General features: G+C 37.7%; 1 protein-coding gene across 2 annotated transcripts; it reads right to left on the bottom strand.

The window, feature by feature from the left end:
- On the bottom strand, positions 1–27,988 carry LOC127173141 (lysyl oxidase homolog 4). Of its 2 annotated transcripts, none has more exons than XM_051122811.1 (15): positions 27,792–27,988; positions 24,825–25,103; positions 23,072–23,640; positions 21,842–22,056; positions 13,261–13,299; positions 12,973–13,183; positions 12,716–12,896; positions 11,187–11,341; positions 9,502–9,669; positions 7,953–8,115; positions 7,613–7,856; positions 5,914–6,029; positions 5,049–5,185; positions 3,212–3,323; positions 1–1,858 (listed from the first exon to the last, which is right to left on the bottom strand). In XM_051122811.1, the coding sequence occupies exons 2-15, from the start codon at positions 25,090–25,092 to the stop codon at positions 1,788–1,790; spliced, it is 2,649 nt and encodes an 882-aa protein (XP_050978768.1). In that variant the 5' UTR covers positions 25,093–25,103; positions 27,792–27,988; the 3' UTR covers positions 1–1,787. The 2 variants fall into 2 exon arrangements, with proteins under 2 accessions (XP_050978768.1, XP_050978767.1); XM_051122810.1 differs by lacking the exon at positions 27,792–27,988 and adding an exon at positions 26,152–26,266.
- Between the last annotated feature and the right edge of the window lie 12 nt (positions 27,989–28,000).

Here is a 28,000-nt window from a genome sequence, read left to right as displayed (position 1 = left end):
AAACAGTGGAATGCATTTAATGTATTTAATCCCATTTTATTAATCTGTGTCTTTGCTGCTGACCTTCGATTAGCCATTTTAACCATACTAATGAGCACAAATGACTCGAGATGCACTAACATTTCTTCTTTTTTTTATTGCTGAAGTGTGTTGTACGTTCTGTGTTCTGCTGTACAGACGTGAATTTACTTTTCCTTCAGTCTGAGGCTTTTGGTGTGGTGCTTTTATATTTGCCAAAAATAAAAACCCTGCCCAGATATAAAAAGTAACACAAACATAATGTAACATTATTTTCCATTAAAAGTAACTAAGTAACATAATTAGTTACTTTTTTTATGGATCACTGTAATATTGTAACGTGTTACTTTTAAAAGTAACTTTCCCCAGCGCTGATGATAACGCTGATGTTTTGAATGTCATTAATCCATTAATCAGAGCTGAACAAAAGCGCACTTAATATTTGTAGATGATCTAAAGCCATTGTTTGTGGTGTTTGACACGAGACGTTTATTGTTCAAGTATTGAAGCACAATCTGTACAAACGACTGACCGCCTGTTTCTCTTCATAGAGAGAAGGTTTCCAATAACAGTAAAAACTGAGGTCAGAAATACAGAGTTCATAAACCTGTACATGCCGATACAACAGTGATCAAACATTTATTACACAGACTCTGCTGCTCCGTTTGAGCCAGTAACAATTATAATAAAGTATAATAATATTAATGACTAAATGAGCCACTCAAATCAGCACCAGTGGCCAGAGAAATAAACATGAGAAATGACGGTAAGAAGAAAGAAACGTCAGGATTCACAACAGAAAATCACACTGATCAGAATAAATCATTTACTGATGCAGAGCTCAACCGTTTGGACTCGAACGTTTTCTGTCGTCCAATAATCAACAGAAACAGAAATCGGGGAATCGATATATTTGACTGTGATTCGTTTTGTGATTCCAAAATTTTCAAAAGCCGTCAATAAAATAATTACTGAAGGGGAAAAAATAATTACAAATTGTCTTTTTTATGCCTTTTAGAGTTAGAAAGAATCATTATATAGAGTTTTAATTTAGAGTTAAAATTTTGATATTTCAAAAAATATATTTTTTTAAAAATCAGCATTTTAATTTAGCGTTATATTATTTTAATACAATTAATATAAAGAAAATGTTACAAATATTTTTTAAAATGAATTGAAATACTTGGAAGTCACTCTGGTTGAGAACTGCTGATGTACAGAGAGATCTTACAATGAAAAACACAGAATAAACATGTTTTCTCTTCAACGGACCAAACTAACATACTTTATAAAATAAAAATAAAAACAAACAAAAAAAAGTGAATTAGAATATGAAAAATGATGAGCACAAGAAGCAGGAAGAATGACACTTTTTGAAAGAAAATGTCTATTAAGTTTACTTAAAACTGTTGCATCCTGAAAAACAATGTCTCAAATTCATGACTGAGTTTCAATATTTATTTATATATGTATATTTTATTGTGTGGCATAATGTTTTTTCCCATGAATCTTGATGAATCGATACACATGAGCCTCGTCAGGGTGTGCTGGACACGTCTGCTCAAACTCGTCAAATCCCTTCATTATAACGGTAGAACGTTCTTCTGCTTCATCAATACTGGCCGAAATGTACTGTAAACGCCCACCTGTCAATCATCGCACTAACCCCACCCCTACCCGTCAATCACGCAGACTCCGCCCACCGGTGTGGTGACGCGGCGTCGGCGATCGGAGGAAAACGGCGTCAGTCCTGCAGCGCCGCGGCTTCATCAGAGGAAGTTGTTTGAGATCTGCCGCTGGTGTTCAAACAGGTCCTCTATCTCTGCGGTGTAAGCGTCTCCTGAAACACACAAGCCGTCATCAGCAAAAACATCTGGAGCAGCATTTACTGCAGAAAACTCTCTCGCTCAGAAACTGCTAGCAAATTCCATAATTACAAAGAAACAACAAGTGACAACATGAAATTTTGAGGTTCAAAAACCAAAAATAGTAATTTCTTGTATAAGACAGTAGTCAACATTTGAAGTGGATCAAAAACAGGTAATCAAAGTTTGGGCTAGACAAAGGGTCCTAAGACAAAAACAGGTGTTGTTTTGGTTTCAGCATAACTCTGATGAAAGTCCTGATCCACTTCAAATGTTGATTACTGTATACTCTCTTTGGACTTTGGAGAAGTCAGCTTAAAACAGCTGCTTTTTTATTTGAAATGTATTTGTTTTATTTAGTTTTTGTAAAAAAAAAAAAAAAAAAAAATTTAGTTTTACAAATAACTAAACTGAATTAAACGTTTGAAGTAGAAAGGCAAAATATTATTTTCTTTTAAGACATAATACAATAATCTATTTTTTTATCTTAATTTTATGCATTATTTATTTTAAAGAAAGACAGAAAGAGAGAAATAAAACGTTTCCCATTGTGAACATTTTAAGATTTTTTATCAGTGTATGTATTATGTGATCTTTTTTTAATTGGGCAAATAGTATAGATTTGTAATACGAGCCTTCATGGCTAGAAAGAAAGTCTTGTAAAATATACTATAATAATGTTTGTTTTATTTACAACTTCCATGAGGTTATTATTTTTTGTTAATTTTATGCAATATTTGTTATTATTTACTTTATTATTTTTTATTTTATTATTTATGATTTATTTATTATAATTGTATTATTATTATTATTATATATGTATATAATAATGTATATATGTATTATGTTTTTTTTTTTATTGGGCAAATAGTATAGATTTGTGAAATTAGCCTTCATGGTCCCCTAGAAAGAAAGTCTTGTAAAAATATACTGTAATAATCTTTATTTACAACTTACATACATATATATATATTTCATTTTATGCAATATTATATTTTTTTATTATTTATTAAACCTTTCCCTCATTTTGCAAAATTTTTAAGACAGGTGTCAAAAAACACTAAATGTTCTTACAATTTTCATGTAGTAATTATTGTTTCTATTATTTATTTATTTTTTTACCAATTTTCTTTTTTACTGAGCAAAAGAGTAAAGGTTTGTAGTAGGTTTCCTAAAAAAAAAAAAAAATAACATAATTTTTCAGCGTTGTGTATTTTTCTGATTGTTCTCGAGCTCATATTCCAGTGTTGTGATGTTTCAGTCAGTGTAATGAATCTGACGGATGTGATGTTTGATGATGTTTGATGATGTTTTGACGTGCGTCTCACCGGCGTGGCATCCGTACATATACACGCGTCCTCCGTCGTAACGGCAGCGGCAGCGTATCACGTTATTCTGGAAATCAGACTCGGCCATATCGAGCGACGGATTGACCTCCACCTGCACAACAAACACCACACAACACACACTAAACACTCACATCACATTCACACTTTGTTTGTGGATCTGAATCACGGAGGATCATCGTTAGACGAACGTGATGAGTCACACACACGTCTGCTAATGAAAACAAAACAAACCCTGAAGATGAAAAGTGCTAAAAACTGATTGAGGGTCGTGAGCCAGAAGTAAATGTTGCACTATCAAAAGGTATGAAATTTAATTATACTTTTTTTTTTTAAATCATAACATCAAATTTACTAAACTTTTATTTATCAAAGTTTTATTTTTGCATTGAAATGTAAAAAACAATATAAATGAATTTGATAAAAAAAAATAATTTAAACGTATCAATTTTTAAAAATTGTTTGTAAATGTTTACAATGATTAAAACAAAAACAAAAGTTTAAAAATGTTTGCTTTTTTGTCACTTCATATTGAAAGGATTTGTCCGTTTTGGTAAAGGGGAATACAAACACATGCACAATGCAAACACACTCAAATAATAACATTCAGTTCATAACAAATATTAAGACGTTTCACAAATGTGAGCGTTCACAGAAACACTGATGCTCATAAACATCAGCCACATCCCGTTATATCATCATATGAATGTAAGGGTGAGATTTATTAATGTTACGCTATAAAAATGTGTCTTAGATCCTTCCTGAGACAAAGTGCTAACCTTCTTTTCTCTCTCATTTTTCAAAAATGTGTAGTTATTGTAATTTTATATTTCCTGCTTCCTGTCAGCGCCGCCCGCTGGCCGAGGTTTGTACTGCAGGATGATGATGATGTTCTCATGCTGCCTCTCCAGCAGAAACAAATCACTGACTAAAAAAGCTTTTATGAGAGAAGAGAAGAAAAAGCTGTTTTGAAGAGAGGGAAAAGTTTTTGAAGGAAAAAAGTTTTCTTCAAAGTGTTTTCTAAAAAAATATTTTTTTTTTCAAAGAGAAAAATGTAAAATAAACATTTTTGATGAAGAAAAAAATGTTTTTGAAGTGAGAAAAGGTTTTTGGAGAGATAAACAGAGAGAGGGAGCGATCTCAGACGCTGCTGAATGTGGTTTTATGGTTCACAAACGTGTTTCCCAGAAAACTACAAGAATGAAGAAGTGAAAGCTGAAGATCAGACGAGATCTAATGATCCTTTAAACTCGCTATTCTCTGGAATAACGAGCTCGTTCTGCTCTGATGAGGGAGATTTTCCTTCCCACACCGAGAGGAAAAACCGTGGACACACGTGTGTTTACTCAGATCATATACAGACACCAACAACAAAACACTCTGTTTTTATAAATATACACGTCCACAAAATGAGGTTTGGTCAGGATTAGTTTCTGTTTAAACTTCTGCTGCTGTTTGGCTGGAAAAGCTCATGTTTTGGTTTTTCAGAATTTGTTTCTTCACCAGAACGACACGAAAATACTGTTTTCAGTCAAAATGACGCATTGAGTGAATCCATCAAATTTGAAACGCAGATGTTGTTTCTGGCTTCATGCAGTTTAAGAGCGAAACACCTTTTGGAAAACACATATTTCATATAGAATTTAAAAATAGTATTTTTAGTAACTTTTTTCACTTCAGCAATAATCTTAGAGACCAAAAACAGAAGATAAATATAATTTAGTACAACAAAATACTCTAAAATATTCAAATCAAACTAAAATATCGTAGATATACTGAATTGGTTGAGGGTTAGATTAGGGTGCGCGTGACCTCTGACCTGGAAGATGTAGTCTCCGGGCCGCACGTCGGTGATGTCCACCCACTGACAGTCGATGTCGTGGCGGTACGTATCCCAGCAGCCCACAGTGATGCCCTGATCGCCCATGTTATAGCAGGCGTAGCGTTTGGTCAGACCTGCAGAACGAGACGCTGTTTAACGAGATCATCGTGACCTCAAAATGACTTTTCTTTGAAGAGAAACAGAAGTCTTTGAAAAAAAAAAAGGTTTTTGAAAAAATACACACTGTTTGTAAAAATACAAAAAACGTAAAAAATTGGGGAAAAAAACTGAAAAAATATTGAAAAAGAAAAAAATATTTGTAAAAAATACACACTATGTGTAAAACTATTTGGGGGGGGGGCACAGAAAAAAAATGGAAAAAAAGAAACATCTTTTAAAAAAGAAGAAAAACATCTGTGGAAAAGAAAAAAAAATTTGAAAAAGACTTCAAAATACAAAACTGAAAAAAATGGAGGAAAAAAGCATTTTTGGGGTGGGGGAAAACAGAAAAAAATATTTGAAAAACAATCTAGGAAAAAACACCTTTGAAAAAAAAGAAAAAAAAAAAATCGGGAAAAAGCAAACCCAAACAAAAATATTTGAAACAAAAATTTGGGAAAGAGAAACATTTCAAAGAAAAGAAAAAAAAGAAATACAAAAAAAAAAAAAAAAACTTTTTTTGAAGAGTGTGAAAAGTGTTCAGCTCATTATTATCCAATCAAAGTAAAAAAAGTAAAAATACACTTCAGAAAATCCATGAAGAGAATAAAAGGTATAGAGCTTTAAATGAGCTGAAGGCGTCTGATTGAGCAGCAGTGGTTTGCGAGTGTTTTTCAGTCAGTGAAGATGGCAGCAGTTTTACCTTCGGGGCAGTACGTGTCCTCCAGACAGAAACTGGCCTTGTGACCCTCTGCGACCTTCGTGCCGTTCATGGTCAGGAGGTCGTAGTGCGTGAACACCTCGATGCTGTGATAATGCCTGCAAGACACGAGGAGGACGGTCAGTCACGCTGTCACGTGACACCAGCTCGGCCTCTGATTGGCCCGTAAAGCGTCACGTAACGGCTCATTGGCTGCTGGACGAGAACCTAAACTGACCACAGAATCCTGACCGCAGCTATAAAGAGCAGCTGGAGCGACAGACGACCAATCAGAGCGCAGATCACAAACAATAAACTGACAGACAATAAACACACGGCTAGATTCCACAGCAACATTTATTTGCATTTAACTGAAACACTAAAATAACTAAAACAATACCTTAAAATGAATAAAAATAGACAAATAAGAAACCCGAATATTATCATTTAATAACTTTAAATAAAGTGTTTAGTTAGTTTTATTCTACAATTATTTAGTAATTTGACATTGTTATGATTAAATTAATTTTAATGTTTTGTTTTGACTATTTTATTGTAAAATTATTTATTCCTTTATGCTATTTTGTCATTTATTATTATTTCATTAAATTTAGTTGATAGTTTTTTCAATTATTTATTCTAATTTGACTTTTTATTTGATTTTTATTATTACATTCAGTTTAATAACTAATATTTTGATGGGTTTTATTTTAAAATGATTTATTCTAAATTGACATTTTATGATTTATTACTGTTTTATTTTAAAATGATTTATTCTAAATTTCTTTCTATTTTTTTATTAATATTTTGACATGTTTGTTATTTAATTAATTTAGATGTATTTTTGACATTAAATTAATTTTAGTGAATGTTTTACTTTTATTGCTTATTTTAAACATTTATTTTAAATTATTTTTATTTTTATTTAATATTTGAATTAATAAATTCAATTTAATAACCAATATTCTGATGGTTGTATTTTAAAATTACTTATTCTAATTTTGACAATTCGCTATTTGTTTTAAACTTTCAGGAGTTTTTTTTCATTGTTTTATTTTAAAATTATTTATTTATTCTAATTTGACATTTTTAGAATTGGTTTCATTGTTTTTTTGTAAAATTGTGAATATTTTTCTTGTCTATTTTTAATTAATATTTTTTTTTAATATTTGGGCATGTTTATTAATTAATTTATTTAGGTGTATTATTTTGACTTTTTATTTATTTATTATTTATTTGACATTCAATTCATTTTTAGTTTTTTTTTTTTTTTTAATTTTTATCGCTTTTTGGAGAAATGTATTTTAAATAATTGTTATTTTAATGTTATATTTTTATGATTTTTTAAAAATGATTTATTTATATATTATTCACTTTTTTATTAGCTAACTCTCAGTCTTAGTCTGGCAAACCTTGTATTAACATATTATATAAAAATGATGTTTTATGGGTTCATTCCATAAGCGTAATGGTTTTTCTACTGTATAAACTGTATTTTCTATCACCTAAACACGTCCCTCACAGGAAACTTTTGCATTTTTAGATTTTCAAAAAACTTTTCAAAAAGCTTGTTTCCTCATGGGGACCAAAAATGTCCCCATAAGGACAATCATTTTGGACATTGCCATGTTTGTGGGGACATTTTGTCCCCATATTGGACACGGTTCACCAGCACCCCACACACACACGCACGCACACACACCTGTGGCACTGGTGCCAGGTCCAGGACTCTCGTGAGGCTCGCGGTCTGAAGTCGGCTCGTCCCAGGTTCATGATGCGAGAGGAGAAGCGCAGCAGGCGCCGGTGTCCGTACGGCCAGTTCATGCGTGCGGCGGAGGACGACAGGCAGTTCTCCTCGTGAGCGCAGGTGAGCAGGTGCAGCGGTCGATCCTCCAGATACGCAGACTCCTGCACCAGCTGCGCGTCCACCACCAGATCCGGAGCCACTGAGCCGAAAAACCACGCACACGTTCATCACTCACACGGAGCACCGACGGACTGCGTGTGTTTGAGTGTGTTTTTATGTTGAGGTGTGTTCGTACCGTCCACACAAGTGACTCCGGCGGATCTGCTTCCGCCTCCGCGCGGGCAGTACGTCTGTCCGTTCCTGCGGCACTGCTGGATGGAGATCTCGGTGCCGACGCAGTGGGTCCCGCTCAGAAGCACGTCCTCCGCTCCGGAGCTGCTGGGCCAGAACCAGGTCTCCTGCGGGACGGAGGCGAGCGCGTGACTGAGGCCGCAGGAATCCGCGCAGAGTCTAATAACGGACGCTATTACAGCTAATTCATGCACATTATCAAATATTTTCCACGTTCCTCTCCACCGTCTATTTAGCGAGAGACGCTTTTAAACGGACTTTTATAAGGGCGCAAATGTGATCCAGTCCAGCGGCTCTATTCTGGGTTTGTTTTCTCTCTGGGTTTCCTGCTCTTTCCCTGAATCTGTGCAGGGCTGTAATTAGCTCTGCATGGGAAACAACAGCCGTGAAAACAAAAGCTCCGCAGATGTAAACACTGACAGCAGACCAAGCGAGCGCATTCGGCTCTCCATTACTGAATAAACGCGTCTAATGAGCAGCTCCACATGATGAACGACGAGTCGTTCTGACGCGAGATTATTCAACAGTCGCTCGTCTCTCTAGTATCGAGCTGAGAGAGTTCGTGCGTTACGGCCTGTTCACACAAACAAACATTTGGCACGAAGCGATTACATTACTGACCAGCGCTGGTCACACAAAATACACAAAGTCAAACAGCACTGACGTGCATTTCATTCAGTCGTTTAATTCACTATGAAAAAAGCCAATTCCTACATACACTTCCTCTGCTGTTCACTTCTTATTTGCATTATATTTCGAGAAATCTCCATAAAAATGCTGCACTAGCTGTTTCCATTCATCTATTTTTATACGAATTTTGGAACAGTGCACAAAAACGCTGCACGGAAATGCAATGATTTGCATAAATTCTAAAAAATGCACATAAAAAAATTATGAGCTCAACTGACCTGGATCATTTTTTTTGTCCAATAAGAAACCACGTGCATAAGCTACGATGGAAACACATTTACAGAATAAGTTTCTCAATGTGCATCAAAAAAGTCACGTGATTTCGCCTCAACAGATGTGACTGGATAAATGATCTAACCAGCAACCAGTATTGTTCAATCCCTCAGACAAAGCCCATCATCAAAATAATTTAGTGTAATTATCTTTCAGAACTGTCTCGTATGATTGATTCCCAAACATCAGGCATCTGAACACAAGATCGCATGACTGCGCTTGATTCACGTTACTGTATTTTGAGTCATTTATGAAGTAGGAACTTTCAGCAACTTTCATTTTTGCTGTTAATACTTCATGCCAGTTTACAACAATTGTATTCTCTTGAACACCTGGGAATGGAGATGGTGCTTTATTTGTACGTTTAATGTGATATTCAAAATTTTCATAGTTCAGTTCGCAACTTTGGATGGAAACACTGCTACTGACTGAAGTGTCAATCTTGCTGTGAACATTTTGGTGCAACACCATGATATTATAAGTAAATGCTCCTCCGTCAGATGCAGAACAGAGGAAGGAACTTCACGTACCTGATGGGCTCTGGAAGCGAAGCCGAAGCCGAGCTGTCGACACACCACCATGGCCTCGTTAATGCCCCAGTTCTCACTGCAGACGGAGCCCCAGCGCTGCTGACCGTTCACCTCCATCAGCACCTCCACACGGCCCTCCGCCGCCTCCCGACCGCCCGCCAGACGCACCTGAGGATCACGCGACACACGGCAGCCCGAGCGTCACTCGTCCGATCAAATATCACTGCTTCATTTTTGCTCAAGACATAAGGCTCCAAGCAGCATTGAAGGAGTCGAGCACAACCAGACGATAAATGAGGAGCTAAGAATCTGAATCCAATTTGGCCGAAATCAGACGAACAGTCTAGGAGGAGTTCAAAAAAGGTGGTTTTCAAAGAATGGCAGACAGGAAGACTGTAACTGGCATCTACGTTTTTGGCGTGATTCAAGGAATCTGTCTCCTGAACACTGCGTGGCGCTGTGCAGAAAGTGTGCAGGTGTAGACGTCGTAACACACACCAAGATTGGTCTGAATATGCACATCCATTGTAGTGCGCTCTTTATCAAATTCGTTTACATGTTATTTGAGAACCACTTGACTAATCAACTATTTATTGGCATGACCTGAAGATGATCTGAATGAAATTTGGTGGAAAAAATCAAAAAAGCCAATTGTTAAAGACATTAAGCTGGAGTGCTGTTTGCAAAACTTTGCATTTGTGGATAAAATATTTTAATTAAAGCGAACAATTTCTAGCAAAGTCTACACTTTTGCCCTCCAAATTTCTCCATGACAGCAGACAGGAAGTTTGGACAGGTTTTCTCAGCTTGATTCAGAGAATCTTTCTCCTGTCCACTAGCTGTGGCGCTGTGCTGAAACTCTGCAGATATCCTCAGGTCATGGCTGTCATAACACACACCAAGTTCAGTCTGAATATGTTAAAGCGTTGAGGAGATATAGCCTCATGTCCACTGTGATGTGCTCTTTGTCAAATCTGTTTACAAATTATTTGAGAACGATTTGGCTAATCAACTTGATTTTCATAACTTTTCATCTGCGTGATCTAAAGATGATCTCGCTGAATTTTGTGAACATCAGACAGTCCACGAGAAGTTTAAAAAAATAGATTTTCACCCACAATTAAAAATGGCAGGGAGGGATCCATGATCCAGGTATTCTATCTTCTGACCACTAGGTGGCGCTGTGCTGAAACTATGCAGGTGTTCTCAGGTCATGGCTGTCATTACACACACCAAGTTTGGTCAGAAAATATTTAAGCATTGCAGACATACAGCCTCAGACATACTTCGGCAAACTCTTCATCAAATTCGTCCGTGTGTTATTTGAGAAAGATGCGACTAATCAGTTTGAATTCCTGAATTTTTATTGGCGTGATCTGAAGATGATCCGGTTTGCTTTTTGTGAAAATTTGAGCAACAGTCTTGGAGGAGTTCAAACAGCAAAGAATGTCAAGTATTTAGTTTCTGGTCTTTACACGTATTGGAATAACATGAGTGCAAATTTGAACAGTTGGTGGCGCTAGAGAGTTAGAGACTCCAAATTTGCTATGATTGATGCTTGTACTGTCCTCTATTTGTGTGCCAAATTTCACAACTTTTTACCATCCACTTCTACAGGCTGCCAATGACTCTAGAGTAGTAGAAGAGGAAGAAGAAAACGATGTTTACAGTGTCTGTGCACGTACCGTAGCGCTCAGGCCGGTGTTGGGGACGTTGCATCGGACGGACACGTCCTGAGAGTGTTTGCATGAGTACAGCGGAACCTCCCGGAAGCGGCACTGCATGACGGAGCTCTCCTGTCCCGAACACTGCACCGCGTTCATGTGGATGGGACCCGTACCTGCACAAACACAAACACATGATCCACGTGCACCACAAGCCCGTTTACCTGCTAGAAATAGGCATTAGCGCGTTGTGTTTGGCAGAAAACTACAACTGGCCGAACTGCAAGACAAACGGGTGCAGAAGCGCATGTGTGATGTGGACGCTGGTTCAGTAAATTACACACACGGGCCAAATGGAAGCATTTAATAGACGGAAATAGCAGCAGACGGGACGGAGAGACGCGTGCGTATGGACGAGACTCCCTGTAATTTGTGCAAAATTGGGTCATGACGTCACTAGCAAACGTGTCTTTTATTCTCCTTGTCACTACTGAGGAACAGCCTATATATGACAGTGTATAATTCAGAACATTAACCCTGGAAATAGAAGCATTGAGGCATCAGGGCAAAACCCCAAACGTGAGGAGATGGAACAAATCCACATCATATAGGAGACGTGCTGTGACGTGTGTGTGTTCAACAGTGAGACTCCAGACTCCAACATCACACCAGAAATACTTGTCAATAAGCCTAGTGTCTCTGCTGACAGTTTGAAAATTTATAAATGAAGACATACACAGTATGTGACCCTTGACCACAAAACCAGTCTTAAGTAGCACAGGTTTATTTGTAGCAATGGCCAAAAATACATTGAATTGGCCAAAAAATCATTAGGATATTAAGAAAAGAGCTCATGTTCCATGAAGATATTTTGTTCTACTGTGAATATATCAAAACTTAATTTTTGATTAGTAATATGCATCGCTAAGAACTTCATTTGGACAATTTTAAAGCTGATTTTCTCAGTATTTAGATTTTTTGCACCCTCAGATTACAGATTTTTAAGGGCCAAATATTGCGCTATTCCAACAAACCATACATCAATGGAAATCTCAATTTCACAAAATCTGACCCTTATGACTGTTTTTTAATTTTACTTTTTAAACTTGAGATCTGTTAGGGTTACAAATTATTTAATTTTGTTTAATATTTTTATTTAGTAATTATAATAATAATACTGTTATTATTGTTATGATTTTTTAAATCATACTGATATGTAATCACATTTTATGGCCAAACTTTATATATCAATAATCACTTTTTTTTTAAAGCACAAATTACAATTCGATTTTTTTCCCAAAATCGTGCAGCATTAACTGCAGTGTTCCCACAGGAACATGAAGACTGAACTAAACAATCACATCTCAGCGTTTGAACTGTGTCCGTGTGAGCATTTCATGTTTTCTGTTTAGACTGGCTGAGAAACTCACACTCAACATACCCATCAGCCACTGGGAAAGAGGAAATAGCATTGAAACGAGCGGCTCGTATCAGCTCTGAATCTTTTACCATGGTAAGGTGACATTGCAAACAGTCTGTGGTGTTGTTACCTTGACCCATGAGTGCTCCTCGAAGGGCCTCTTTGGCCGAGCCGAAGCCCAGCTCTCTGCACACCACGCTGGCTGCCGTCAGATCCCACAGATGGTCACACACGGTCCCCCACTTACCCTCGCGGAGCACCTCCACCCGGCCCTCGCCCAACCGCGGCCCGGCCTTCAGACGCACCACCGCCTGCGGAAACACGAGACAACGTGAGCCGTCCGTCGCCGGATCCGGTGCTCACCCCTGGACCTCACGCTGCACTCACGTTCAGAGGGGGCGGAGCCTGCGGGTGTCCGGAGGCGGAGATTCTGGAGAACTGAACGCCCGGAACGCAGCGCACCACCGCGTGCATTCCTCCGGCGCAGGGGATGTCGTGCCGGGGGACGGAGAGCTGCGCCCGACAATGTGCCAGAGAAATCTCCGTGCCCGAACACTGAACCCGCTCGATCCAGAACGCCTTCTTACTGACCGCAGACCTGCAGACACACACACATCGCTCTATGAGTCCACTCATACGGCCAGCACTGAAAATAAACAGCAAATGAAGCTGTACCTTGTGGCTGGATCCTCCATCTTAGAGTCCCACAGTTTCCTGAAACGACACACACGAGCCAATAAATAGGACTGGATTAAATAAACAGGCTTCACTTGAGCGACGCAGCTTGTTTATGTGTCAGTCACATCTCAGACACACACATACATACAGCTGTGAGAAGAATTACTGGCAAAAATAATTTTTTCCTAATGAGATTTCCCCCCCACCTTCCATTGTTCTACCTCAGTGAAACATTCGATTTTAGTGACATTTTTGAATGAAAGGTCAAAAGGATAAACAATACAGATTCATTTTTACAGCCGCCTTTGCTCATATTTACCAAGGGGGCCAATAATTCTGACCATGACTGTATGTATATTATATATATATATATATATACAGCATCGTCAGTGAGCAGCAGATGGTAAATAAACTCAGTGAGCGTCTATCGAAACACTCTGGGACGTTCTGCTGGGTTTGCGGTCAGTAAACGTTCACACACGGATCTCCATGTTCTCAAAGTTGAGCCAAAACCACTCGTGCTTGTGTTTCCGTCCATATATCTCAGCTCTAGCGGAGGACGTGCGTGAAAACACGGTGAAACGAGGCCCGGGTGTATTCTGGTCTAGACCGGGTCTGGAATCTAAAACGCAGCAGTGAAATAACCCAAACAGACAGAACGAAACTCAAAATCATTCATGCTTTCCTGAGTATGGCGCTCGCTATGCCAAGATCATCCCAGGGAAATCAAAAACTGATCAAATTAAACATGAACCCTGAATGCAGTGTCAAACGCATCAATATAAATGCATTCAGGTGTGTTGACATCGGATTGGCCGACACATGTCTGAGGGCGGGGTTTAGGAGAGGACTGATGTCTAATAGAGCACTGCAGTGATGCCGTATTTTCCACAGAGGAAACCCAACAGAATTTTCCCAGAATTTGTCTTCTAAATAATAGCAGAAAGTAAACGTTTTGTTCATCATCATAATCTTCACAAATGAACAACTTTTGAAGCTTCAATACGATCTACACCACGGTCACATGACTTCAACGTCTGCAACACTCTTTCAATATGTAGAATATGAAAACTGGGATATATATATATATATTTTTTTTATCTTTATTTTTGACATTTATTCAGATAGGACAGTGTAGGTAAGACAGGAGGTGAAGTGGGAGAGAGAGAAAGGAGGTGGGATCAGGAAAGGTCCATGAGCCGGGATTCGAACTCGGGACGCCCACAGTGCAATGGCGCTATATGTCGGCACGCTAACCACGAGGCTATTGGCGCCTACAAAACCGGAATAGTTACATTTTTTATCAACTTGTTTTCTTTCACTCGGTACAGATTTTGTGTGTTTATTTTTCACGGGTTCAAGTGTTTAGCGATGAAACTCTATTGTAATTGTTAGAATGGTGACAGATCAGCGATCTCCAGGTAAAACTGATCGTGCAGACCAAACCGTAAGCTGTAGAGACTTGAAACTTGGAGGGATGGTTGTACTCACACCACCAACAACATGACCAAGGCTTGCCCCAATTGGCCTGATGGGGGCGCTACAGTGAACAAAAGTATGAATTTGCTCATAACTCCTACACCGTCAGTCGCAGACTCAAGTGTCTTATGTCGTTGGAATCCGTGGCTCATGCCAGACAAAACTCTTCACTTTGGTTGTGATCATGGTGAAATTTTCAGGTATTTTCCATTTTTTGAAAAACTCACTTTTGCAAACTGGTCCTAGGTTTATCGCCCGATCAGAACCAAACCAGTGCAGAAAGATTCTCTGGAGAGGGAATATCAGTAATTATCAAAAAAAACCTTTTAACTCACCATCGCAAAGGGACGCCAAAATATTCGAAAGGGGCGTGGCCACTTTTAGTAAAATGCACAGAACAGAATGAGATATCGCCACCAAACTCAGAACACTTATGTAAGATTACATAGAGCTTGGCTATAACTCCACAACCATTCGTCCTATTAACGTGAAAATTGGTGTACAAAATTTTTGTCCAACGTGCCACAAGTGTCTACAAGGACATTCACGTATCTTGAAAAACATGGCCACCATTGGCCGACCAAATTTGAGCACCTATTAGACAAGGTTAACAGTGTCCGATCTGAACGAAACTCAGTGGGCTTGTTTCAAACCCCAAAGGTCTGTGAGAAATTTGAAAGAAATCAACCATTTTTCAAGAGTGTAAATGACCGTACGTCACACGTTTTTTCGCACATGCGCACAATACTCATATCATACGAACTTCTCATTCTGGACAATTTTGCCTCTGGAGCCACTGCTGTCAATCAAATCGTTTGTTAAATGATTGAGAAGAAGTAAAAAAATCTACGTTTGCAAACTAGTCTTAGGTTATTCACTCAATCTGGAAAAAGTCACTGCAGTACAATTCTCTGGACTGTCTAGGCCAATAATTATTAAAAAATGTTGAAATGTACTCTTTGGGAAGCTATAACTGGGTCGTTTAGAAAAGGCGCCTGTCCAAATCCTATAAAGCCTAAAGGAAAACTCAGAACTTGACAAAACCTGCTGAACACATTCGACAGCTGATTCTAAACAAGCGTACAAAGTTTTAATGCGATCGGACGACAGCTGCCGCTGTAACAGTCATAAATGTCACAAAATGTAATATTTTTATGGTAAATTACCTGGATTTACAAAAAAGTCTCGCTCTATAATGTCTTTTTTCATATGTGTGTAAATGCCTTGAAGCGCTTGAACCCCAGTAATCGCTGCTTGCAGGTTAATATAGATATATATGGAACTAATTACTCATTGTTTTATTGATCTGGAAAAAATGCATTATTTATGGTAATATTTGACATACATTCTTATAATCGTGAAAGAAAATATTCAAAGATCAACATTCTCAAAAAGACTAAATCCAGTATTTGGTAATAATATAGCATAACCTAAAATTTATAAGCTTTTTCTTCGTAGGGCACTCACTTTTAACTGGAAAAACCACAAGTGTGGGCAAAAAATGATTAACATAGTTTTGTGAAGTTGTTCTTTCCTGTGTGAATGAAGCTGTTATGTTTTATTCCAGTGTAAAAACATTAACATTTTCAGGAAAAAATCCTCAAATGACCAGAACACAACATGAGGATGAACCACAGACATTATTTTAGGCATTTAACTAAAAACCCAATCAAAAACAGATTGAGACGGAAGGGCTCAAACGCAGCTCGTTTCTGGGTTTCGGCCTACAAAAATACACCATCCTGCAGCACTTTATACAGCGGCTGAATTTAGAGGAGGTTCAACAAAAGAGCTGAAACGACTGTCCTAATGAGTCACTGAATTAAAGCAGCAGTTAAAAATACCCACAAGCACCTGCTGAAACACACAGAGCTCTCTGTGTCGCGTGGAGACGCGGAAAACGCACACAAACACCACAGAAAGTGCTCGATACCATCGTGTTTGTGGAAATGCAGCGTGGCGAGTCGCTGTTTCACCAACAGATATATATATATATGTGCAGTATACAGTCTGTCTGAGCGCTGGTGGTCCGCTCTGGTTGGCAGCATGACTTTAGGAAACCACTTATTTGCCACATCAACAGAGATCCGCGCAGGGCCGCGACTGGCTGAGAGCAGTCACGTGACCCGAGAGCAGCCCGGAGCCACAGACGCATCAAGACGAGATCAGAAGAGCTGAAGAAGCATTAATGAGAGACGACCACATCGTCAGTCAAGAGCAGACAGGAAAACACAATCAGTCTGTTTAGATCGCACGCCTGTCTGCAAATCACAACGACACACAACGCACACGACTGACACCCAGAAAACACAACAATCAACATTCTCCACACATGACCAAAGAAATTTGTGTTTTTGGGCCAAAATATGTTTTAAAAAATTACATTTTAAACAGTGAAGTTCAAGAAAATATACTTTTGAAAGTTAAAATAGGTTTAGTTTACATTAATTACATTAATACATTTCCTTACAAATAAAGTTTATAAAATAAACTTACTAATAATAAAACACTGATCAAATAAAAGTATATATTATTTCTTAATATAAATATATAAAATCAATTTTAAAATATTTTGTAAAATATATATTAACTATTTCCAAAAACATTCATTGGTAAAAAAAAAAAAAGGTTAATTCTCCACACACACACACACACACAAAAATGTTTTCTGGCCAAAATATGCTTTAAAAATATATGTTTTAAACGGTGAAGTTCAAGGAAATATCTTTTTGAAAGTTAAAATAGGTTTAGTTTCAATGTAAAAATATTTTAAAATGTTTTAGGGGCAAGATAATACATTTCCTTAAAAAATAAATAAATAAAATAAAATTATATATTTCATAATACAAATATATAAAATACATTTTTTAATATTTTGTAAAATATGTATTAACTATTTCCAAAAAAATATTTTTTGAACAGTGAAGTTAAAGAAATATCTTTTTGAAAGTTAAAATATTTCAGGGGCAAGAAAATACATTTCCTTAAAAAAATATATATATATATAAAAAAAACATTTTTAAATATTTAAAAATATATATATTAAATATATTTACAAAAAATCTATTGGTAAAAAATAGTACATATATATACATACACATACATATATTTATATATATATATATATATATATATATATTTTTTTTTTTTTTTTTTTGGCCACACTTAGAAATCTATTTAAAAATCTTTTTTTTTTTTTTGCCACAGTCATCACTTTAACAACCTGTTTTGTGCAAAATACTGGGATTTTCTTCAACAAAACCAAACATCCTTTTATCAAAGTCCTTCTTTAGAGAAGAAAAGTGGCCATTCAGTGCATTTAAGGGATCTGTGTCAAACTAATTATGATATTTAAATCTAAAGATCTGACGATAAGATGTAATCCACAAAATAACATCGACGAACTGCTCTTTACTCTTTTGACCTGAAATGAAAACACATTTAATCTACATATAAACCAAAGCAGCGAATTTCTTCCAAGGTGCTTTTTCTCACAATGAAAAGAGTTTAAACGAAACAACAGACAGAAACGAGTTGAAACGGGTGGAGTCCTGAAACAGCTGAGCGAAACCGGCTATTAAAAATCACTCGCAGAAACACAGAATCGCACTGCGGCTACGGTTTAATATAGGCAGGACAGAAACACCAGCAGCCCTGAGAGACTCAAACCCGTCATTTACCACTCAGGAATAAATTACAGCTCCTCACAGAACAATACACACACACACACACACTCACACCACACACCACACACAGAAAAGTGCTTCTGTCCTGTTCTCCAGCACAAATGAACACTCAGAAATCAAGACAGACCTACTGCATGTCTCAGACATTTAACAAATTAAGAACAAACATCTGCCAAAGGGCTCAGAAAAATAAATTATTCAAAGCATTTGCATGTGTTTTAATCATAACCTCACTTCAGAAAATAAGACTTTGTCATTTTGTTTCTCCAGCAAATGCATCTTGGTTTAAGAATCTTTAGAGATTTCTGAACTGATATAAAGCCAAGTAATGTAAAGTGCAGCGAGAGTGAAATAAAGGTCAGAACTATTAAATCTATTCCAGACCACAGAAAGACTGCTCATTAAAACGGTGGTTTTTCTTATTAAAGTTACTCAGCAGTGAGCAGAATAAGGGCCGTTCACACACAATGCATCTTTGCCTCTAAAAATGTGATGCACACGAATAGTTTTTAAGAAAGCACAGTGCGGAACGACTCCTTCGCCATGCTGCATCAAATAAAACAGTTGCCGTGCCAACCTGCTACTGTAAACAAACGACCGCAGCGCTTGCCCCGCCTCCGGGGTCTTCTGATTGGTCCACTGTTTTGTAGTGAGCGGCACTATATGTGAAACTTGACACTGCATCTTAAAAACACGCCACTAATAATAATACAAATATATAAAATAAATGTTTTAATATTAATTTGTGAGGCCAAAATATATTTTAAACACATGCTAAATATATGCTGTAAACAGTGAAGCTCAATGAAATATATTTTTGAAACTTAAAATGTATTTCTTTTGAATTTGTTACATATTCATGTGTGTTACAGACAACAAACGTTTTTCTTCAAATGTGACGTGTGAATGCATTTATGTATGTAACGTATTTATATATATTATTTGGCAATTTTTTGTATATTTTTGAAAATATATTTTAAAAATATAAATATTGAAAAAGAACAATAATAATAAAATAAATATATTTTAACAAACACATATTTTTTTACCCATTATTTGCAGTGCAACTCAAGTTACATAATCAGATTACTTTTTTCAAGTAGCTAGTAAAGTAACGCATTACTTTTTCATTTACAACAAAATATCAGTTACTTTTTCAAATAAGTAACGCCAGTTACTTTTTTCCCCATTTATTGATTGAAAGTTCTCCTGTTACCATGGTGAGAAAAATCAGGAGTAAGATTTAGTTCTAGAATAAATGTAAACATGCATTAATTCATCTCACTCACAAAAAAAAAAAGGGGATTCAGTATTCCTCAAAATGAATAAAAACAGTAAAATGCAGCTCAGAATATGATGCAAACCTGCGATAATTTGATATGTTAAATAGACGAGGCTTTTGGTGTGAAAGGGCTTTTACATTTCTCAAAAATAGAACTTTTATATGAAAAACAAACAAGCAAGCCCAGATTTTAACGCAAGTAACGCAAAAGTAATGTAACGCAACATTGTAACACATTACTTTTAAAAGTAACTTTCCCCAACACTGATCATTTGTATGTGGATGAAGGTCTTTGGGTTCGTTCAGCTCGTGAACTTTCTCTGGTCTGTGCTGATGAAGTTGGTGTGACTAATAGTCGTTTACCAGTCTCAGTCAGTGGATTATCGGGTCAGATCACGACACGCTTCCTCCAAATCTCACGATCCTCCTGTCCTGTTATGACTGGACATAACAAGATGAAGGAAGCTGCTGATTTGAGCAGGAAATGGAAGTGAGAGCTGATGGAAAGGCACGTGCTCTGATGAAAAGGGAGAAAGTTTATCAGACAGAAACTGAAAGGGTCGAGCAGGACGTCCAGACGGGCAGCGGCTCCATAAAAAGAGCCAGCGGTTCCCATAAAGACAGAGGAAGCCTGTCTCTGTGCGGCCGCGCTCGTATTTACGGCTCACGCGGTCTCTCGCCTCCCGCAGCTTCGTACGGCCCACCGAACGCGTTACGCAAGCTCTTATCCTCACAGGAAGAGGAAGTGCAGCAGGAGAACGGACACCTGGGATATTCGCTGAAGCAGTCAGAGAGAGACTGACAGACGGGCGGATGGATGGTTTTCCACTGGAATCACATAATTACATGCGATTAGAGGAGGACGCGCTCGTTTTAGCACATGCTGCTATTCCTGAATCTCAATCTGACGCTAAACACACAGTCTGTGGAAGATTTCAGAGTCTCGTGATGAAAGGCTGATTTTCTATAGTCGGATGTTTAGAAAGACGAGGAGAGGAACGACGGCAGCCTGAAATCTCACACTGACGCTGATTTACAGCCAGAAACACAAACACGAGTCAATCATCTTCAGCGGCGACTAGAGATTCACGCTCATACCAGAAAAACACTCTCAAACTAGTGCTATTTCAGTATGACTCACACACTTTTATAGTTTTTGATAATATTTTAAATTATTTTTATTTTATATTTTTTGTTTTTATTTAGATTTTAGTAAAAGTTTTAATTTTGTTCTGTGGGATATTTTTTTTTGGTATATTTTTTAAAAATATATGTCAGTTATAGTTATTTTGGTACATCAAGTTAAAACTAAATTAAACTGAGAAATGTTGCCTTGGTTAAAGCAAGATTTTAAAGTTTTTAAACGTTATATTATTTTATTAATTTTGAAGATTTTTAAAACATTTACTTTTTTATTTGATTTTATTTCAGATAACATTTATTATTATTTATTATAATATTATATATTATAATTATATTTTTTAGTTTTTTTTATAGTTTAAATAAACTATCATTCTCACATTTTATGTTATCTTCAACTCATTTTATGTTATTGTTTTTTTTAACATCATTTTTTAGTGCTGTCAAAAGATTCATCGCGATTAATCGCGTCCAAAATAAAAGTTTTTGTTTACATAATATATGTGTGTGCACTGTGTATATTTATTACGTATATATATATATATATATTTAAGAAAAACATGTTATGTCTGTATATTAAATATATTTATATATAATATTAATTATATGAATAAAAATACATGTCAAACTTTTTTTCCAGATGCCATTAATCACGATTAATCATTTGACAGCGCTAAATTTTAAGTTTAAGTTTAAAGTTCAGTTTCTGTTTTAGTAACTATAATAACCCTAGTTAGTACACATGCGAGCTGGATTATTGCTGGTCCAAAATGGCATTGACTGTTAGCTGCATCAACTGCTAGTTCAGTTGGTTAACCACTTAAACCAGCTAATAGTTGCATCATCTACAAAACATGTGAAACTTGAAATTCAGATTAAACACAAACAGAATTTTCCTTTAAACTGTTTTTAGCTGGATCACATCAGGTTGCATCATTTGCTCTCGGTGCGTTGGTGAAGATTCACTCAGCCGTGAGTGGCACGTACTCACCGGTACACGCGTGTGTCGTGCTGTTCCGCCGACGGGAATCCCAGCATGCCGCACACCACACGACTGCTGCTCAGATCCCAGCCCAGACTACACACCTGCCTCCATTTCCCAGCATGCCTCACCTCCACCACACCCTCCGTTACCATGGCAGCGCTGCGTGTGGTGGTCAGAACGGGTCGGAGGCGCACCTCGTCCAGCTGGACCGACCCAGTCAACTGAGACAGAGACACGGACAAACATCAACAAGAATCTGTTTATATGATCTAATGATGTAAATATCAGTGTCTTAGTGAGATGAGACTGAAATGATCCAAACATATAATGCCGTGCAATCCATTAACAATTGAGAGACAAACACATAAACGTTCCTCAAAAGATGTGAGATGTCTTGGAGGCTTGGGAAGTTCATCTGGAAATAAGACTAAACATTCACGCTCAAGTATGATACAGCAGCTCTATGAGGTTAAAATGTTTATTAAGCAAAACGGGATTAAATGATTCAGATTTTCTGATTACTGATCCAGCGTGTTGGAGTTTTTGCGGTGACGGCTTTACATCTGCCTGTAATTGAGCTCATAGACAGCAGCCAATCAGATCCTCCAGAGAGCTGTCAATCATCAGATGACCCGGCTCTAAACGCCTGCGGTTTACAGTATGTTTACGCAACTAGTCTTCAATTACATGACACTGTTAAACCGCTGGAAAAAATGATCACGCCACATTAACACGGTCAGACTAGAGTTAGAGCTGAATGGACTACTAGTTTAGTAGGTCAACCAACTAATGACCAAGTTTGATTATCTAGAAACCATCTAAAACTGGAATATTTCATGGAAAACAGTTGTGCCAGTATTTTTGTGTAAACTGTGACACATTTTATTTTTTAGAATTCACATAGAAAGTTCAAAAGAACGTCTTTACTGGCACTTTTGATCAATTGAATGCATCCTTGATGAATAAAAGTATTTTTTACTCTTTTACATGGAAAAATATTGTGCAGCACAACTGTTTTCAACATTGCTAATAATCAGAAATGTTTGTTGAGCAGCAAATCAGCATATTAGAATGATTTCTGAAGGATTGTGACACTAAAGACACTGAAAAAATTCAGCTTTAATCACAGAAATCAATTACAGTTTAACAGATATTCACAAAGAAAACTGTTATTTTAAATGATAATATTTTTACTGTATTTTTGATCAAGCGCAGCTGAGCATTCGAGACTCTGACCTGCTCGTCCATGTCGGTGAAGTCCAGATCCATCCTGTTACTGTGCTCCGCTCTGGGATAGACCGGCTCAGGGCTGTAAACCGGCTCAGGCGCTGGTGGCGTTCTCTCGGGGTGTCGGGTGGTCTGTCTGGGCGTCACTTCCTGTGTTCTCCTGTGGGAGGTTCTGCTGCGCAGGAAGTCCGGTATCTGGTGGCCCCGCGGCAGACCGGTGACGGCGCTCTCGTGCCCGTATCTGCGCAGCTGGATGCGATGGGCGTTGAGCTGCGGAGACGACGGGCCGCGGCCGCCGCGGTTGAGGGCGATCTCGTGCCCGCGGTGATGGGTCGAGCTGACGGGCGGCGGTGCGGGCGGCGGTGCGGCCGGAGGAGCGTTTGAGACCACGTTGGAGATCTGAGTTGAAGGAGGTTCTTGGTAACGTAGGACGTGACCCTGATTGGGTTGATCTGGACTGCAGATGACACCCAGATCTTCAGCGTGAGTGCAGTCGCTCACACCCCAACCGTTCGATCGACAGTCCGACAGCGAGCTCTCGGTGCCCGAACACAAGACGTTATCCAGCCAGATCGGACCTGAACACACCGAGAACCAGAGTTGGAATTTTGTGTTTACATCTCACAATTAATATTTTGCTATTAATAACTCACAGTTGTTAGATATAAACATAATTCTGAGAAAAAAGTTGGAATTCTGCGATTACATCTCGCAACTGTTACTTGCAATTGTTAGATATAAACTCAAAATTCTAAGAAAAAATGTTTGAATTCTTAGTTTACATCTCACAAATAATAACTCACAACTGTTAGATTTAAACTGAAATTGGGAGAAAAAAGTCGGAATTCTGCATTTACATCTCGCAATAACTCACAATCAATTACTCATAGTTGTTAGATATAAACTCAGAATTCTAAGATAAAATATGGAATTCTACATTTACATCTCACCATAAATAATTCACAATTAATAACCTGCAATTATTAGATAAAAACTCAAAATTCTAAGAAAAAAATGAAATCCTGTGTTTACACTTCAGAATTAATAACGGTTAGAGATAAACTTGAAATTCTGGAAAAAAAAAATCGGAAATTCTAAGTTTACATCAAGTAAACATCTAAGTTGCAATTAATAAGCTGCAATTGTTAAATATATAAACTCAAAATTCAGAAAAAAGAGTTTGAATTCTTAGTTTAATAAACTCGAAATTGGGAGAAAAAAGTCTGAATTCTGCATTTACATCTTGCAATAACTCACAATTAATAACTCATAGTTGTTAGATATAAAAACTCGAAATTCTAAGATAAAATATGGAATTCTAAATTTACATCTCGCCATAAATAATTCGCAGTTAATAACTTGCACTAAAAACTCACATGTGAAATTCTGTCCTAACTAATAACCCAAAATTAATAACTTGCAACTGTTAGATATAAACTTGAAATTTTGAGAAAAATGTTGCAAGTCTGAGTTTACATCTTGCGAATAGTAGTTGGACTTTTGTGATTATATCTTGGAAATTGACAGATATAAACTCGAAATTCTGTAAAAAATTTCCGTCTCAAAGTCAATCAAAGTCTAAGTTCACATCTAGTCAGTTAATAACTTGTGAATAGCGATACACTAATTTGCAATTGTGAGGAAAAAGAGTCAACTCTGCGATAAAAAGTCACAACTAACATTTTAAGGCTGGGAACATGTTGTAAGTGGATTTATGTTTCTCTTATCATCATCATCCTCACTGAAGAGCAGAACGTCTTACCGCGGCCCTCGCCGAACTTCGCGCTGTGAGCCCAGGTGAGTCCACGAGAAAAGCCCAATTCGCGACACACCACGTTGGGCAGATTGATGTTGACCTCGTCGTCACACACGGTTCCCCACTCGCCGTTATACAGCACCTCCACGCGGCCCTCGAACTTGCTCCTGCCGCCCACCAGACGCACCTGGAATCCCGGGACCCCGCGCGCGAGCGGAGCGACGGTGAGGAGCAGGAGGAGCAGCTGGAACGTCATCGTCATCATCATCATCATCTTCCTTCCACCTGCGGTCGGACACATGCATGACACATCAGCCTTCTCAAACATTTGGGATCCTGCCATCACATGCAATTAGAGCTAATGACTCCTGCCAGCACTAATTAACCCAAAGCACAGAGCACAGACGAGAAGTTAAAATTAACCAGACTTCAACCAGAAATCAGCGGATCATGACGTGGAGATCTGAAATCACTGCACGTACGTGTGTTTCAGCGGTACGAGAGGCCGTCATCATCACATTCACAGCTGCATGTGTGTTGTATGTTGTGTGTTATATCACAACCGAAACAAAACCGCAGGAGTGCAAAACCACACGCACATTCCACTGAAATGCCTAGAATTACCTCTAAACTCACTGAGGACTGCGGCTCACGGAGCGCTGAGACTTTATGGGAAAGTTCAGCCAAAAATCAACGATATGAGAAGATATTTTGAGAAATGGCTTGTTGTTTTGACAGTATAATGAAACTCAGTGCTGTTTGGTTTAGAACATTCTTCAAAATATTTTCATTTGTGTTCAACTCAATTCTGATCTAATCAAAAGCCCAAATTATGAGTTCACACCTACAACTGATAACACTCAACTGTTAGATATAAAAAGGTTGTGCTAAATGGAGACTTTATGGTGCATTTCAACCAAAAATCAACATTCTGCCATGATTCAGAAGATATTTTGAGAAATGTCCACGTCAGTGGGCTTCAGTGTTGTTTGGTTTTAAACATTCTTCAGAATATCTTCATTTGTGCTCAGCAGAAGAAAGAAACTCATAAGAGTTTGACATGATCAAGAGTAAATGATGACAGAATGATCATTTTTGGGTGAACTGTCCCTAAAAAAGAATGAAATTCTGATGCACAAATACACTATTATTAATCATGCAAATAAATCAAATAAAAACTGAGAGAGGATGAGAGAAAAGTAACAGCAAAACAGACAGAAAAACACAATCACATAGAGAGTTTCATAAAATATCTGTGAAGGCTCTGCTCAGAAAAACAATCAATAAGTGGAGATGAATGTGATGAATAGAGGAGTGATGAGCTGAAACTCACCTGTCAGAGCGACGCGTGTGATCAGACCAGAGCAGCTGAAACACTGACAGAGAGTGAGACGAGAGAGAGAGTTAAACCTCTCACAGTCAGCTACTGCTCTCTCTCTCTCTCTCACTTTTTTTTCTTCTGGTTTATGTAAAGACGAGGTTTTTTCTTCTTCAGTGAATTGTTTTATAAAGTGCAGTTTTAAAGGGACACACTCACTCAACATGCAGCACAGTTTCACAATTCCTTTTTACAGATTTTTCATTTGGTGCACAAACAGATACAAAGACTCTTTTCACAGCAGACATAAAGAAACACCTAGAAACAATGGAAGCTTGTTTCTGCCAGAAGAAAGAAGTTTTTTTTTTTTCTGCGACTTCTTATCTCACAACTGTGAGGAAAAAAAGTCATAATTACAAAATATAAACTTGCAATTGTAAAGAAAGGATCAGGATTATGGGATAAAAACTGACAATTACCTTTGGCAAAAAAACAAAACAAAACAAAAACATAATTGTGAGATATAAACACAGAATCATGAGATATCAACTTGCAACTGTGGAAAAAAAAAGTACATTTATCGTTTAATTTTTATTCTGTGGTCAAAAAATGTGAGATATAAACTCAGAATTGCGAGATATACATCTGAAATTGCAAGTAAAAAGGGAGAGGGAGTGAGATAAAAAGTCACAAATTCGCAATTATCTTAAAAAAAAGACTTGCGAGGTGTAAACTCAGAAATCAGAAAAAAAAATCCAAATAATCAGATACAAACTGTGAGGAAAAAGTCAGAATCTGTGTTCCTATCTCGTAATTCCTTTTTCTCAAAAATGCGAGAAACAAGGTAAAGATTGTGAGATAAAAAGTGACCTTTTTTCTGTTCCATGGCGGAAACATTGTAACATGCTAAAAAGACTTTGGCAACCGCATAGCAACATAATAACAACTATGGAAAACACTGTAGCAACTGCATAGCGACGCCTTGGAAACCGTCCAGGGACAGCGAGTTTAACACTGGAAAGCATCACTCATGTTTCCGCAGTAAATGTACAAATGTCTTTATGAAAACATTTATGATTGTTGTTGATTTATGCAGCAGTAAGTGAAACTAGTGGCTCATGTTTGTCAGTGTCACCTAAAGCTCTCATTGTGTTTGAGCTGTAATTGAACACTGGGATCTCTGGCGCGCGTCCACACCCAAAATGAGTGTGTGTGAGAGAGAAACACACACACACACACACACACACACACACACACACACACACACACACACACACACACACATGTTGGGTTTACATGTTTTATGGGGACATTCCATACAGGCGTAATGGTTTTTATACTGTACAAACCGTATTTTCTGTCACCCTACACCTACCCTATACCTAAACCTAGCCCTCACAGGAGACTGTGCACACTTTTACTTTCTCAAAAAAACTCATTCTGCATGATTTATAAGCCTGTTTCCTCACACAAATGTCCCCACAAGGTCAAAATTTACTGGTATTACTATCCTTGTGGGGACATTTGGTCCCCACACGTGATGAATACCAGGTGCACACACACACACACACACACACACACACACACACACACACACACACACACACACACACACACACACACACACACACACACACTCTCCAGCAGATCCTCACCGTCATCGCATCTCTTCAGATGATGAGGAGGAATCAAAGCGGACTGACATCACTTCAAACTCAGTGACTCATTTATGATCGAGTCCGCAGATGATTAAACGTCAGACGAGGGTCTTAAATGACTGACGCAGACTATTAATGAGCCACAGACGCAATTACTAGCCTTTCTTCTTTAAGCTATTTGTGTAGGCAGCGTTTAAAATGAACGA

The sequence above is a fragment of the Labeo rohita genome, chromosome 11 (genome assembly GCF_022985175.1).
Source record: "Labeo rohita strain BAU-BD-2019 chromosome 11, IGBB_LRoh.1.0, whole genome shotgun sequence".
In the NCBI taxonomy this organism is placed as follows: domain Eukaryota; kingdom Metazoa; phylum Chordata; class Actinopteri; order Cypriniformes; family Cyprinidae; genus Labeo; species Labeo rohita.
Note: the sequence above shows the minus strand (reverse complement) of the source record. Positions and strands in the feature narration are given on the sequence as shown.